Source organism: Aulonocara stuartgranti (genome assembly GCF_965226115.1).
Source record: "Aulonocara stuartgranti genome assembly, chromosome: 11".
NCBI lineage: Eukaryota > Metazoa > Chordata > Actinopteri > Cichliformes > Cichlidae > Aulonocara > Aulonocara stuartgranti.
The window spans coordinates 25,749,920-25,764,022 of NC_138947.1; the positions used below are offsets into that span (position 1 = coordinate 25,749,920).

The 14,103-nt window shown below is 40.1% G+C and overlaps 1 protein-coding gene across 1 annotated transcript in view; it reads right to left on the reverse strand.

Annotated features, from left to right (window-relative positions):
• Nucleotides 1–14,103, reverse strand: part of LOC309717712 (CUB and sushi domain-containing protein 3-like) — a 245,739-nt gene that overhangs the window by 79,210 nt on the left and 152,426 nt on the right. Inside the window, 6 exon segments of the mRNA XM_082552492.1 lie at nt 1,932–2,036; nt 2,870–2,966; nt 3,167–3,291; nt 9,416–9,619; nt 9,989–10,084; nt 10,560–10,673. Coding sequence (XP_082408618.1) covers nt 1,932–2,036; nt 2,870–2,966; nt 3,167–3,291; nt 9,416–9,619; nt 9,989–10,084; nt 10,560–10,673 — 741 coding nt within the window.

Consider the following 14,103-nt stretch of genomic DNA (forward strand, 5'->3'; position numbering starts at 1 on the left):
AAGTCTGGAAAGATCTTAAGACCATGTCAAAGAAAGAGTGCCTTTCTGAGCTGTCAAACAATTGATTCAGTGTGGTGTCACAGTTATTCCACGTAGCAGTGACAATAAGCCAAACTTTGGTAGACTTGATTTGGGATGCAAGCTGCTATACAGCATGTGCGAACACTGCAATTATGTTTTCAGCTATAGCATTCTGTTTGCCTTAGGAGAGCTGCTTAAACGTTTTTCTTTTAAGATGTTGTACTGGCGGGTGGTATAAAGAATTTCTATGACTGGTCTCAGTGGACTGCAACAATCACCCAAAGGAAACATTTTAAAACAGATGGTTAGTTGGCTGGGTGTGTGCCAATCGCTGTTGCTGTTTTCTACCCCCTCCACTGAGCTTTCAGAGCATTAATTGGGAACCAGAAACTCAAGTGCGTGAAATATAAATGACTATTTCAAGCCAAGCAGTGTAGATGCATCTAACTACAGGTCAGAAGAGGATTAATGTAATAGCTAATGTGACCAAATAAATTAGACTCTGAAATCTGCTATATGTAGGATAAAATATCAGAAAGTGAAAAAACTGCAATACTTCACGAGTGGCTCCATAGGGAAGCTACATGGATTAATCGCACATCCCATTTTTTTCCTTTTTTTTTTTTGCAGATAGGAAAAGTAGCAGGAAAAGTAACAAATAGCAAGAGAAGAAAGCAGAGAGGAGATAAACTGGAGCGTTGTTTGCACAAAGAATCAGGGAGTATACTTTACAAGGGCAGCAGTGGCAAAGTGTAAGACAGACAGAGCAAAGAGCTGATTGTGATTCTCAGCGGTAGGTAGAGGTAGTGGGGGTGGTGTGACATGGCGTGGAAGTGCAGAAAGGAAAGAGCGCACTGAGAGACATGAGTACAGAGTGGCTCCAAACAAGAAGAACGAAGCACCTACTGTGAGATACATGACTGTGAAGTCGTTCTCAACAGTGGCATGACGCTCACAGACTGACACAACTGACAGCAAGGACACACACGGTGACAGCAGTGATTTTTCTTGTTTTCCAACAAATTTGCAGAAAGTGACAGTTTGAACTGAGCTCACTCAAAAAAAAGTGTGACTCTTTAGCTGTTATGTATGTGTAAAAAAATTCAAGGCTGGATGTATTAAAGCGTTGGCCGTCATTTCTGTTTTTGACATTTTCATATCGTCCTATTTTAATCACAGCATTAGGAAGTCTTCCCAGTCTTTCCACACTGCCACAAATGTGCATCACAGACAATGAGTGGGTCTGCCCACAGTCTCGTATCAGCCAATGAGTGGTTAGTAAAAAACCAGCAGGAAGACAAACGTGAAGAGCAAACAAGAGAATACACGCCAGCTTAAAATTTAACTAAGAGAAAAGGACATTAGAAGAGACAAAGAACGGTGCCTGCAGTGTAAGTGAATTAAAGAAAAGCTGCATGGATCAAGGACAGAGCTTTTTCTTTGAGATGTGCAATTTTTAAATGGGAGTAAATCAGGCACTCCATTGGGGCACGCTACACTCCTTCAATTCTGATGCACAGTAAATGTTTAGCATGCTCTTTAGCAAATATGCCTGGAAGTGAACAGTCCACTTAGTCCTTAAATGAATGGAAAAAAAAGGATGTGGGTCCAGTAAGTTGAAGCTATGGGGGGAATTTAAAAAAGAAGCCACTCGGGAATACCAAACTACCATACCAGAAAAGCGGATACAAAGCCTGAAAATTAGAAAAGATAATGAGGAAGAAAAAGCTTTGCCCACTCACTTACTCTCCATTTCACACCATTTTTTATAGCTCCAACTGTGCCATCCACACCAGCTGTCCCTCTTATTCCTTATACCCTTGTGCAGCAGCTGGAAGTCAGTGGCAGATGGACGCAGAAAGACAACAGACAAAGTGACAGGCAGGCAGACGAGCCGTCTCTCCTCATACCTGTGTACTCCAAGTGGAAGCCGGCGGCAGATACACTGATGTCAGACTGGAAGGTCAGGTACAGGTTGTTGGATGTGCTGTTCAGCAGTTGGGGAATTGTTGTACCTGAATCATAAAATATACAAAAGAGCCTGTGTACTTCACTTTCTGGATTTAAGCCTACCAAAAGCATGTGAACGTGTGCAAAGTATTTAACTCTGCACTGCTTTCTGTTACACAGTTTAAGAAAATCATGCTCAGTACATCTCCTCTAGCTCTTTAGTCACAGAAGTCAGATGCATAAAATCACATCGAGGAAGAGGAATGGTCTACAATTCAAATTCACTGCAAAATAATCTGTATGTGCAGCTACGCTGAGCTCAGGGAACATTTTCTCTGTTCCCCGTGTCTTTGGGAATTTGCGGTGAGACTTTAGCTTGTGATTATAATCATCTTTATCAATTTAGCCAAACCTAAACATGATTGCTAGCCATTTAAAACGCCTGACCCTTTTCACACTGCAGTTAGTTCTGCACTCTGGGGCTGTTTCACTTTTCAGAGAGTGTCTTTTTCCTAAAGGAGATCTCCGTATCAAGGCTGAAGTCATTATGTTAAACCAGCCGCTCGTATTCCAGAATTGAGCATCTGAAGTGACATGATGACCTGTTTCTTATAGGTTACTGAGTGACAAACACACCGTTTCTAATAATGTAAACCCGAAGGCAACACTACGAATGTAAAATGAAACAGGGGTTACATTATAAAGCTCTCAACTGCAAAGGCCAGGACACTGTGACAGAGCAAGCGGTTCTTTTTTTCTCCTTTTTTATCGTTTTTTTGACAGCATTCTCAAATGTCATCAGCTCGATCACCGCATCTGTCTCTTGCTGGGATCTTGTGACACCTGATTGAAAATCAAGTGGGAGCTGACAACTAAAATTTAGATGTATAACATTTACCTGAGTAGCTACCAAGTCTTGGGGCATTACCATCAACGCCATCAAAAAAATCCAGCGAATCCCAGTTGTGTTCTGTGGCAAAGGTCACGACCTGAATCTGAAAGGGAAACATAACGTAATACAAAAAGTTTAATAAGTATGAAACCTTAACAAATTTCCAAAGGAAAAAAAAGGAAAAAAGCACGAGTTGGGAAATGGCTAACTTGTATGTATCAGTAATAAATCCACCCCTCAAAAAAAAATCTCTTAATCTTTCATCAAACATGACTCTGCTAAGATCTGCATCTGTCTTCTCACCTGGATGCCGGCTCCCTCAGGAACAGAGATTTTCCAGGCACAGTTCAAATAGTTGGCATATGGATCTGGATATCCGGGAGAGAGGATAGTACCCTTGCGTTCAGTTAAGACTCCACCACAGGGAACTAGAAAAAAGGAAAGCATATGCAAAAACTGAGTTCGGGCTAACTGAAGTCACGTATGCACCTAAAAATCAAAAGTGGACCAATATGGGTCACAGCAGCAAAAATATCCAGCTCTCACACTTTTAAAACTCCTAACTGATCATTAATAGATGGATGTTAAATGAGCAAATGGAAAAATCCCTTCAGCTGATGAAATTCTATTGATACAAAGGAAAGATGAGGCACCCGTAGCATAGTGAGCCATGATAATGTAAATCTACTCTATTTTATGCCATTCTTATACACACGACATGCTAATCATCAAACTCAGTGGACCGCAGCATGGAGCCATAGACTTATCTCATGCGATACACAGAAGTAAACAGTTTAACCCTGATGTGTAATTTAATCTCTCACAGGCCATACAAAACAAATCTTTCAATTGTGAATGCTATTCTGAGCATGCCCTGTTGCTGCCAATGCCTCCAGTCATTTATTTATCAACCCTCTGAGCTCTCAGATGAATTGACGCTCTGAGTATGATGTGCTGAAATTGTCAAGGAGTGCGATAAAGCTTATTATAACTCAAACAACAACCACCACCAAATCGTGACGATATGTCCAAGTACCGTTTCGAGACGAGTGCCAGTGGCCCCAGTATTCAACCGGGACTATTCTATGCAGTAATTCTGGCTTACAATGAGAAGCAGTCCCTTTCTATTGAAATAAAGTTCTGCTGACTAATACAGAAACCTGCAATAACCTGTAGGATATTGTGCTGTTGTGATAAAGTGTTATGACACCTTATCATCAGAGAGAAGTGTAAAGTGGTTTATATTTTATCCCTGTATCCCTCTATGTTTTCTCTCCTGGGAACGATTGTTCTGCTGTCACCAGTAGCAAAGTATGAGTCAACTTAAGTCACGGCATATATTTCAACATTACTGTCGATACCTTGTCTAAAAATTAAGCAGTGTATTCAAACCAGCTGACTAAAGATATGAAGAAAATGGTAAGTAAAAAGAATCACAGACCTTCTGTTTTGTTTAATACAACCAACAAAGTAATTTCTTTATCAGTCCTCTGATGTTGAAGGTTACCAACCATTTGTGTGTTTCTCTGCAGCATGGGACCATAAACATAGCTGTCAGTCTAAGAGGACATTCAGCAGAGTAGTTCAAAGTGTTCTCACAAAGAAGAGACTGATACTTTTTGTCAAGGACAAGGGTTTACCCCCATGCAGGTCAATGATAATCACTATTTTTGATATCCATCAGCCGATGGCAGATACAATGAAAGTGACAAGAGGAGACATGGAAAACAAGGGGAAAAAAACAATAGTCTCCCTTTGCAATAAACACTAAAGTGGCTGATGGAGAAAGAGAAAAAAAATATCACTTTAGCTATCAAGAAAGTACAGTCACAAGTTCAAAGTTATCAGCATTTTACAGGTGATATCTACCATCTGAAAGACACTTGGAGAACGGTGCCAAAGTGACTGCTTTGTTGCTTTTTATACTGAGTGACACATTAGAGACAATGAATTCTGTACTGCATCTCTCAGCAGTCACAGAGCGGAGTCATCACACTTACTGTATATACTCGCTACCACAGGTATAGCTTCTTCTGCTAAAGCACATCATGTGCAGACTACTTGGTATGGAAATCAGTCATCTCCTATACATGCACGAAAGTAGGATACGAGTTTGTGCAATTGTTTTGTCTAAAAATGAAAAAAATAAAGGTCAATGCCCATAACATCCATAGCAACACCGTGAGAATGTCATATCCTGTTGGCACCACTCAAAAGCTCCTTGAAGGTTTGAAGAGCTGTGCGATAACTAAGCAGAGATTGTTTCATGCTGCCTATACTGCACAGAAAATAATTTCTTCTCAACATCTTTGTTATTACCAACCCTTCAGTGATGAGCCAAACACCTGAGAGAAATTGAAACCAGTTTATGAACAAAGTACAGTCAGCTTTGCTGTGTTCCGGTGGGTTGTTTTTCTTCTTCTTCGTTATTCATCAAGAAGAAGAGCATCGCCTTGAGAACAAGCCTAATTTCACAACTCATTTCGGTCCTGTGAGAAAATGCAACTGGTCAAGCGAGATTGGAAAATATGACTGCAATAAAGGACTGAAAGCTTTAGACTTAGCGTAGGTAGACAAAGGTTGGGACCATATATTATATTACACTATAAAACTGCACAGTTTGATATGCAGGAAAGTGACAGGAGCTTATAATTGGAAATGTTTTAATCACGTAATGTCTGTGACATAATAGCTTAACATATTCTTAAATGGTTCTTGCACTTTTACAAATTACACATTCATTGGGAGGCTATTGCAAAACAAGAATCCACTGTTTAAAAACAAACTCTGCACGACACTGTTTACTTGTTGACACCTTCGAAAAAGCCAACAGTGAATTCCATAGCGTGGGCATACCGAGCATGAATCATGGCAATCTGTGAGCTTATGCAATATGAGGATTTTCTACAGTCAGAAGTGATTAAGTATGTGTTTGAGACTAAGCTGCAATTCTGTCACTCGTGCAGGAAACAAGCCAGTGGACAAATATGCTCATCTGTTTAACTTCATTATCATTTCTACTTCAACCTGTAATAGGCAGTCGGTCATTTGCACAATCTAATGGGGACATAGGAGTCTACACACAGCTGAAAAAGATCTGACATAAGGGTTAGGGTTAGCATCTTTTTTGAAGCTCTGTCTACTGCTGCAAGTTAAACTTGCAGCGCGATAAACAAAAACATCTATTTATTCAAGTCAACTACTCAACATAAAAATTCAACAAAGTCTGCCCCAACATTATGCATCCATTCAGGCGGGGCTAATTAAATCACAACAGGACGTTGTAGAGACTCACCAGCAAAACCCTCATTCAGCAGCTTTGTACGTGTAAAATCAAAAGAAATACAACAGCCGCACGATGAGCGAGGTCAATCACATCTGGACGAGGAAATTAAAATATATCATCTGAAACATGGACACCTTTCTAGAGAGCGGTGTCTGATGCCGTCATATCACATAAAGAGGGCTTGAGTAATTGAGCATAGTGCGGGTTTTTTTTAGGCTTCCATGAAACTATATCCATTATTCTGGACGAGTACACTGCCGCTGGGGGAGATGCTGCAGCCAGATTCAATCTCCAGATAAAAATCACTATGTTTAAAATGGAACTGCGCGTGCCACTGCTAATCCCTTACCACTTGGCACTGGACTTGGATGAACCCTGGCTGGAAATCTCTCGCACTTACCGGCTGGTACTATTTACTGGCTGGCACAAGGCCTGACTTCAATAGATTTTACCTCATTTCATCTTTAGTCCTTGATCTCCCCAAGACAGATATGTGGGTGTCTTTGTGAGACTGACTGCATGTCCTTTTGCACGCTTTCAGGTATGGGTAGCAGTGTTTGCTGACAGCATACCTAAATCATCCTGTACACAAATATGGACTATGCATATTCATGCAGGTATATTTACATGTAAAATGGTTTTGTGCATGCTAGCCAAACATCCATGTAGGGAGAAATGTCTGTCCCTTCAGCAGATGGTTCGCATCCACCTTACATAGGCCGCCAAGAGCTGTTGTAATAATAGGGCTGTTGGATCATGGCTAGTTAATTATATTTTCTGGTTTTCAAAAATGTATGAATTTCTCTGTCCCTGTTTGTCACTGGTTTTGAACTTTAAATCTTTTATATGAAACAAGAGTTGCTGTCTTTTAAAACAACCTTATAAACTAGATATTATTGTTACGCTACAACACTACAACTCAACACTAGCTCTTCACAGAAGGTGCAGCGACAGTGGGTCCTCTCCACATTGACACAGACTCTTTAAGTCATTCGTAACTGTGTGTGTGTAAGTTTGGTAGCGAGTAGTAGAAGGCTATAGAGTGGGTTTACTAGAGCTTTTTTCATTGTGACCTTTCCCTGTTGCAATTTAAGAAAACATGAGCTGTCAGAGAGAACCAAAGTGGTACAACTGTGGGTCGGTCAGCTAAACAGTGACTAGAAATTCTTTATAAGGTGTAGAAAATGAGGGTGAGCCGCAGATTCAGGCGACTATTCACCGCAGATCTGTCACTGCAAATTACCACTTTCACATTGTCACATCATTTTGATACTGCAATTTGAAACATATAACATATTAGGGCTGCCACTAGGGATGGGTATCGAAACCCGGTTCTTGTTGAGAATTTTTGCAAACGTTTCCCTTATCGATTCCAGTCGCCCCGAATGACATCACCACGTTGCGGAGTGTCATTTACCATAGCAGGAAACACGGCATCTAAGCGGCTCAAACGCTCAAAAGTTTGGTTATACTTTACGAGAATGGATGACAACAGGGCAACTTGCAATACTTGCAAAGTAGATATTTCATTTAAGGGAGGAAACACTACGAACATGCAAAAGCATTTGCTCACAAAACACACGATAACCTTAAATGAATGTCGTGTTTTTAATTCCGCACCGGAGTCGTGAATCTCAACCCAGCAGCAGCGGTAACGTTTGTACGTCCTCTCCCGTTAATGCGGCAGGTAAATAATCAACTAACAGTGCATATTATGTTAGCACGATCTGCCTTATTACAAAACCTGCCATTACTGTGCATTTAGGTGACCATGATGAGAGAGACAGACAGAGTCTGGCTGGCGCTCGCCGGCAGTTGTCGCTGCAGTCTGCCGGTAGCGTCTCCTTTCAGGCCAGGATAGACGAATGTCACCGAGCAGTGACTAAGTTTGTGGTAAAAGGCTTGAACCCATTTGCCACAGCAGATGCCACCGATTTTCGGTAAGTGAATGTGTTTAATTGTAGGCAGGGACATTACTGGATATTCTTGTGTAATTGCTACAGAATAATTTATGTTAAACTTTGTTATTGCTACAGACGAATATTTCTTTTATTATTTTACATTTACAATTTTTTTTCCCGGGGACCCTGTGACACCCCATTGAAGAGCCGTAGGCTGGATCTCTTAAAGATCCCTTAAGATCTCACTGTTGGGTTTTTAAGGCCATGCTACTCCTAAATTTCTATCTTGTTCAAAGAGAAGATGTAAAACAAAGTTCTAAGCTATTCGACCTTAGTGTTCTCCTTTTTAAAAAAAAAAGAATCGATAAAGAATCGAATCGTTAAACAGAATCGAAAATGGAATCGGAATCGTGAAAATCTTATCAATACCCATCCCTAGCTGCCACAAACGATTATTTTGACAGTATAACTTTAATCTCAGCCAAACCAATTTACTCAGGAACAAATAAAATGGTAAAAAAACAAAACAAACAATAACATTTTTAAGTTATCTAACGGCAGCTGGGATCCTTGTACATGCAGTGCTGCCATCTTCTGTTTCAGTCTGTTATTACACTCTTAAATCCTACTACTTATTCCTGCGGCTTTTGTGATCTTACAAAGCTTCAAACGACGCGTCGACTATTAAATCAGTCGTCGACGATTTTGATAGTCGACGTAATCGTGACTGGTCGACTAATCGTGGCAGCCCTATAACATATCCATTATAATGGCATTAACCTTGCAAAGCACTATATTTATATCAAGAGTACATTAATAATGATTCTTGTCAAAAGCTACAACGTATTATATTGTACACATGCCTGGTCCCATCATATGTATTATAGATAGCATTACAATTTTGGCATCGCGGGACAGAATGATGGTGTTTGAATATTCTGTCCAGATTTATTTGCATATGGAGTGCTAATGTGTTAAAAAATACCTTTTATAGCAGAGCTGTTATACTGAACTACATTATACTGAGGGAAAGATCTGTTGTTGTTGGATGTATTTACTTTACACTGATATTTATTTTTTCCACTTATCTGGAAAAACACAGGAACCTAAAAGCCTTGGGTGAAGCTTGTTCTGTTTGCTGTTGCTTCTCTCTGCTGGTCTAATCTACCAGAGCCTGAGATTAGCTGCTTTGCAATGGGTGATGGACATTAGGAAAACTAATGACAGGAAAAAACCCCAACAAAAAAAACAGACACCAACTGCTTTTATGCACCTGAGCCACTTTTTGGATTGGTGTTTGTGCGTTTGTGTGTGTTTGCATGCATGCAGGACATGTGGCAAGGATTGGAGGATGATGACGCTTACCAACACATGTGGGCACAGTGCCGTTCCACTGGGCCAGGGCATTGGGCACAGCCTCGCACCTGATGGCATTGGAGCCGTGCAGCGTGTAGCCTGGACTGCATTCAAACAGTACTGCCATACCGATGCCAAAGTCATTCCCTATCCGCTTCCCAAAGCGGGGCTCAGGGACTGAGCTACACTGAGTGGCGCTTGTCCGAGGGACAGCTAAGGATAAAGGGGGAGGAAGCGAGCATTAGAGGAAGAAAGACAAAGAGCGTTGGGTGGGTTTGTTAGGCAGAAATACAACAGGGAAAAGGAGACAAGGAAAGACAAAGGAGGTAGAATGCAACAGTAAAGCCCTTGTGAATCTCCTCGCGCGTCATTAGTCACTCTCATCTGCTTTGCCAGGATAGGCTATTTGACTCCACATCATTTTGCTTTGTTCAGACATGCCCAGCCGCATCCAGTGGCACTCTGCTGAACAGCCCTCTGTTTGGTGAGCGCTGGGCTAAAGTACCTTCACCTTCCCCCGAAAGCAAACAAATGCAGTCAATGTAGTCAACTCTGGAACTATAGCAGAAAATGTAACGTTACCTTGGTAAACAAAATGAAATCCTTTGGCTGTTTCTGTTCCATTTGTGGCAAACTTTAGCATGATCTTGTTTCCTGAACTCAAAGGTAGGGTCTCACCTACACAACAAAGCAAAAAGAAAAACATAATCAAGACATTATCGGTGTGATTTAAATTGAAATCAAAAGGATGTTCTTAAGTGGTACGGCACAACACAAAGGATTCAGTGCTTTTCTTTGTTTCAACATTTTTGACAGTCTAACCAGGTAGAATGTGACAACAATTTACAACAGCTGGTTTGCTTTTGTTATTTTAATTGGGATCTCAGGAGTTTATTCAATTACAATCATAATGTAATTATATAACATCAATATGAGAATATATGAAGGGAAACAATCTTTATCCCCAGCAGCTTGAAGTGGCTCAGATAACAGACATTCAATTTGTTTAGGAAAAATAGTAATTTGATTAGAATTGAGTCGCATGTGATGTACTGCCCGCAATTCTAAATGCTGCACTCGACCTTTCAAGGCCCTAGCCATACTTATGAGCGAAGAGAAACTAGGCTTCAAAGTCAGAGTGTTATGCTATTACCTGAGTGTGATCCATATATGGAAGAGAGAAGGGCTGAATCTGTTGAAGAACCATCATAGATCTCGACCACATCGCTGGTCAAAGTCTGGAATACCACAAACTGACCAAAGAGAACTGCAGGGAAAGAAGCAGCAGAGGACAGAGAACAGAAGACAACATGAAGGTGAATTTGTGCCAATAAAGGTTTAGATCTGTCAACATTCAGCTGATTTACTAGTTTGTACAGTCCCAAAGAGTGTGGCTGCTGCTTTGGCAATACTGCCGCTTGCTTGTAGTGAATAACATGCACATGTCTCTGCCCTGACAGACAAGTAAAACAGCCAAGCTGCATTCAGTATCAGCATTTGTACGACATCTATCGCTGGCCAGTTCAATCTTATTCTGCTGATTTACACAACCCTTCAGCGAGGCTGATTTATCAAGCTATTATTTACCGATATCAGCCACACACAGACACACAAACGCGCGCGCACACACAGATTCCAGATGGGATTTCTGTGTTTTTTTTAGCCCTCACAATTCCAATTAATATAAGTTTTATGTTAAGAACAGTATAACACTACGAGGGCACTTCAGGACTTTATAAGCTGCAGTAAAACATGTGACTTTTGGTGCAATATTCTTTCTGGACAGTAGCTTTTTATAGGTCACATTTTTCTCAGGCAAACTAACATCTGCTCCCTACTATAAACCTTTCCGTGGCATTTTCTGAACAACCAATAATTAGGTATTCCTTTGAACTGTGCATCTTTCTTTGGTGTGCCATGGCATTTAACATGTTCGGAATGACCTTCATACAATAGGGTGTTTTAACACCTAAACTAAAAGCAAAAGATCCCCTTTTTTCTGCAAAAATACTGCAATTTTGAAGGTTTAAAAACAGCCTTTTTAATAACCAAATAACCAACAAAATGTCTTTGCAAATATCAGCAATGCTATATTTCCTTCCTGTTGCTGGAGGGGTGTGTTGGTGGGGGCAGTGGATTGACAGCAGCTGACAAGGTGAGCTCAGGCACAGGCAGGGGAATGGGAGGAAGCGTAAACAAACTGGCACTGTAGCCTAAAAGCTGTGGGCAGGGAGTATTTTGTTAGCAGTAGTACTGAAGAGTAAGGACACGACAAGCATCCAAAACAAGTGAAATTTGGAGGAAGGTTTACACGCTGTTTAATATGCCACACAAGAGCAGTTAATTTGCTGTCTAGCCCCCAAACTGACATTTGCAGAGCACTTTTCCTCTGTGAATGTTTGTCCGCTCACTCAACAAACCAAGTTGCAAGACAAACGACAGTACCGGTACATCAGTCACTGTGACTGCTTGCAAAAGAACAGTGTTGTAAATATGTAAATGTAAATATGTAAATGTATGTAAATATGCCCTAAATTAATGTGAGGTGACTGCCTGTATGTACACAAATTTCCATATTAAGGCAGATAAGAAATTAAGAGCAATCATTAAAATAAAAGAGAGAAAAACTATTTTCTGTCTCTATTGAATTCGGATTTTTTTTTTCTTAAAAAAGACGGGACATATTACTGTATGACAAGCAATTTCAGCTGAACTTTAAATATGATATGTATTAGCCGATCGCTCCTATTTCAAGTGTTAAACAATCCTGATTTAGCCAAAATGAATAAATAAAGACCACTCAGAAAGTCACCCGAGTCCATGCTGCATCACCATAAGCATAAAGGCACAGGGAAGCGATCTGGCCGAAGTATTTGTAGTATCTGACCTTTAGTTTAATGAAACATCCATTTCTTGATGAAATGTCACATGAGAACATTACAGTTTATCGCAAAATAATTAAATCTTGTCCTTAATAAAAGCAGTGAGGGAGAACTTATGATAATGAACAGAGAATTATTTAAATAATGCTCTGCATAAATATTTCCAATTAAGCATTCCTGATTATATCGATGTGTACACATCCTTGAAAATAATCAGATTTTTTTTACCAAATGAATAGACATGACCAACTGGATCACTACCTCTGCGACAACTCGTGTTTGTGTCTGTGCAGTTGTGCGTGCCAGTGCAAATAAATGTACTCTATGCGCGCGTGTCAGCAATGATGGTTAGGAGGCACCTTGAAGGCTACTTATACTCAACGTGGCTCTTGTTTATCCCTTTCTCTGTTTTCCCACACTCAACCCACCATTCTGGTTACATTTACCGCATTGTTGCAATAAGTTTATTTCTCTGTTTGTCCCGAGTCACCGTGCTAATTATTATATTCACAGTGTTTTCCAAAGAGCAGCAATTATCACAAAATCTGGCAGGAGCAGTTTTCCTTCATCACGCCAGGCAGGTCCATAAACCCTGTCAGTAAGCGGCAACTTACACTGCGCCATTCAAGCTGCACAGATAAGCACTCACACCATGACTCCATCAGTGACTGTGGGCACTGAATCCTTTATGTCTGAAATGCAGGTATCACAATAACAATAGAAAAAAGAAGAAGAACTATGAGTGCCCTCCGTTTCAATAAAAATAAATTCTGCACTGTATTACTGAGATAATTAATGCCTTTTAAAGTGACAGTAATTCACAATAAACTAATTGTTAACATAGAAAATTAATCCGAGACACCATACTATTGTGCTTCAGTGGGTAGAGTCAGAATAAAATAGCATTCCTAATCAAAACAGGTGGATTCAGCAAGAGCTGATCCTAAAGACAAAGTTAAATTCTTTATATGTTTAATAATGATAAGGAACAAATACGGTCTATGCTTGCTTAATATACTAACAGAAAAGCCATTTGAGGAAGCAGATTTACTAGATTTAGTTTTAAAAATTACTATTCATTTAAAACTTTGACTAGGAAAAACTGCAAGCAGTTGTGGTGACTAATAGGACATCTAGAGGGTGAGGGTGTCGTGTACGTTCAATTACAAGGTGACCACCTAGTGGGAGGCAACCTGTTGCCAAATAATGTCCAACTCTGCATGAATGCAATCACTCTCTGACAACTTCGCAAAAGTTCTCAAAAAACTAGTATGTAATTGATAGATAAGCTACTGGCTGGACTCTAAATGTAAATAGTTACATGTGAAATCCTGTATATGTAGACATCAACCAATTTGTGATTTCCCTTTGATTTATCACAGTTAAATTCCTGTATTATTACAAATAGATTGTATGTAATTGCTAACTGGACCCATTCAATCGTAAAATACTAAAATGAAAGGAGACTCACTCTGTCTAATTGCAGTTTTAACACCCTCTTTATGACCCAGTAAGACAACTGGTGAGTGGTTGCAGACCTGGTACCCATCTTCTGAATTCATTACATGGTTAAAAGCATTTCTTTTGTTGTGGTGCTGCCTCCAACCACTGTTTTCTCTAATGTGATTGTACCATGAAGTAGAAAAGCATCTGTTCTAACTGGTACACAAACATACAGATTATCAATAACTGGGCTGCAGAAGAGCAGACTTAATATGGCTAAAATCTATAAATGAAAAGCAAGTGTGGCATGCTTTTTGTCCAGTAACAGTGTTCACCTATGTGTAAGCACACACAGGATCCACCTGAAAAGGT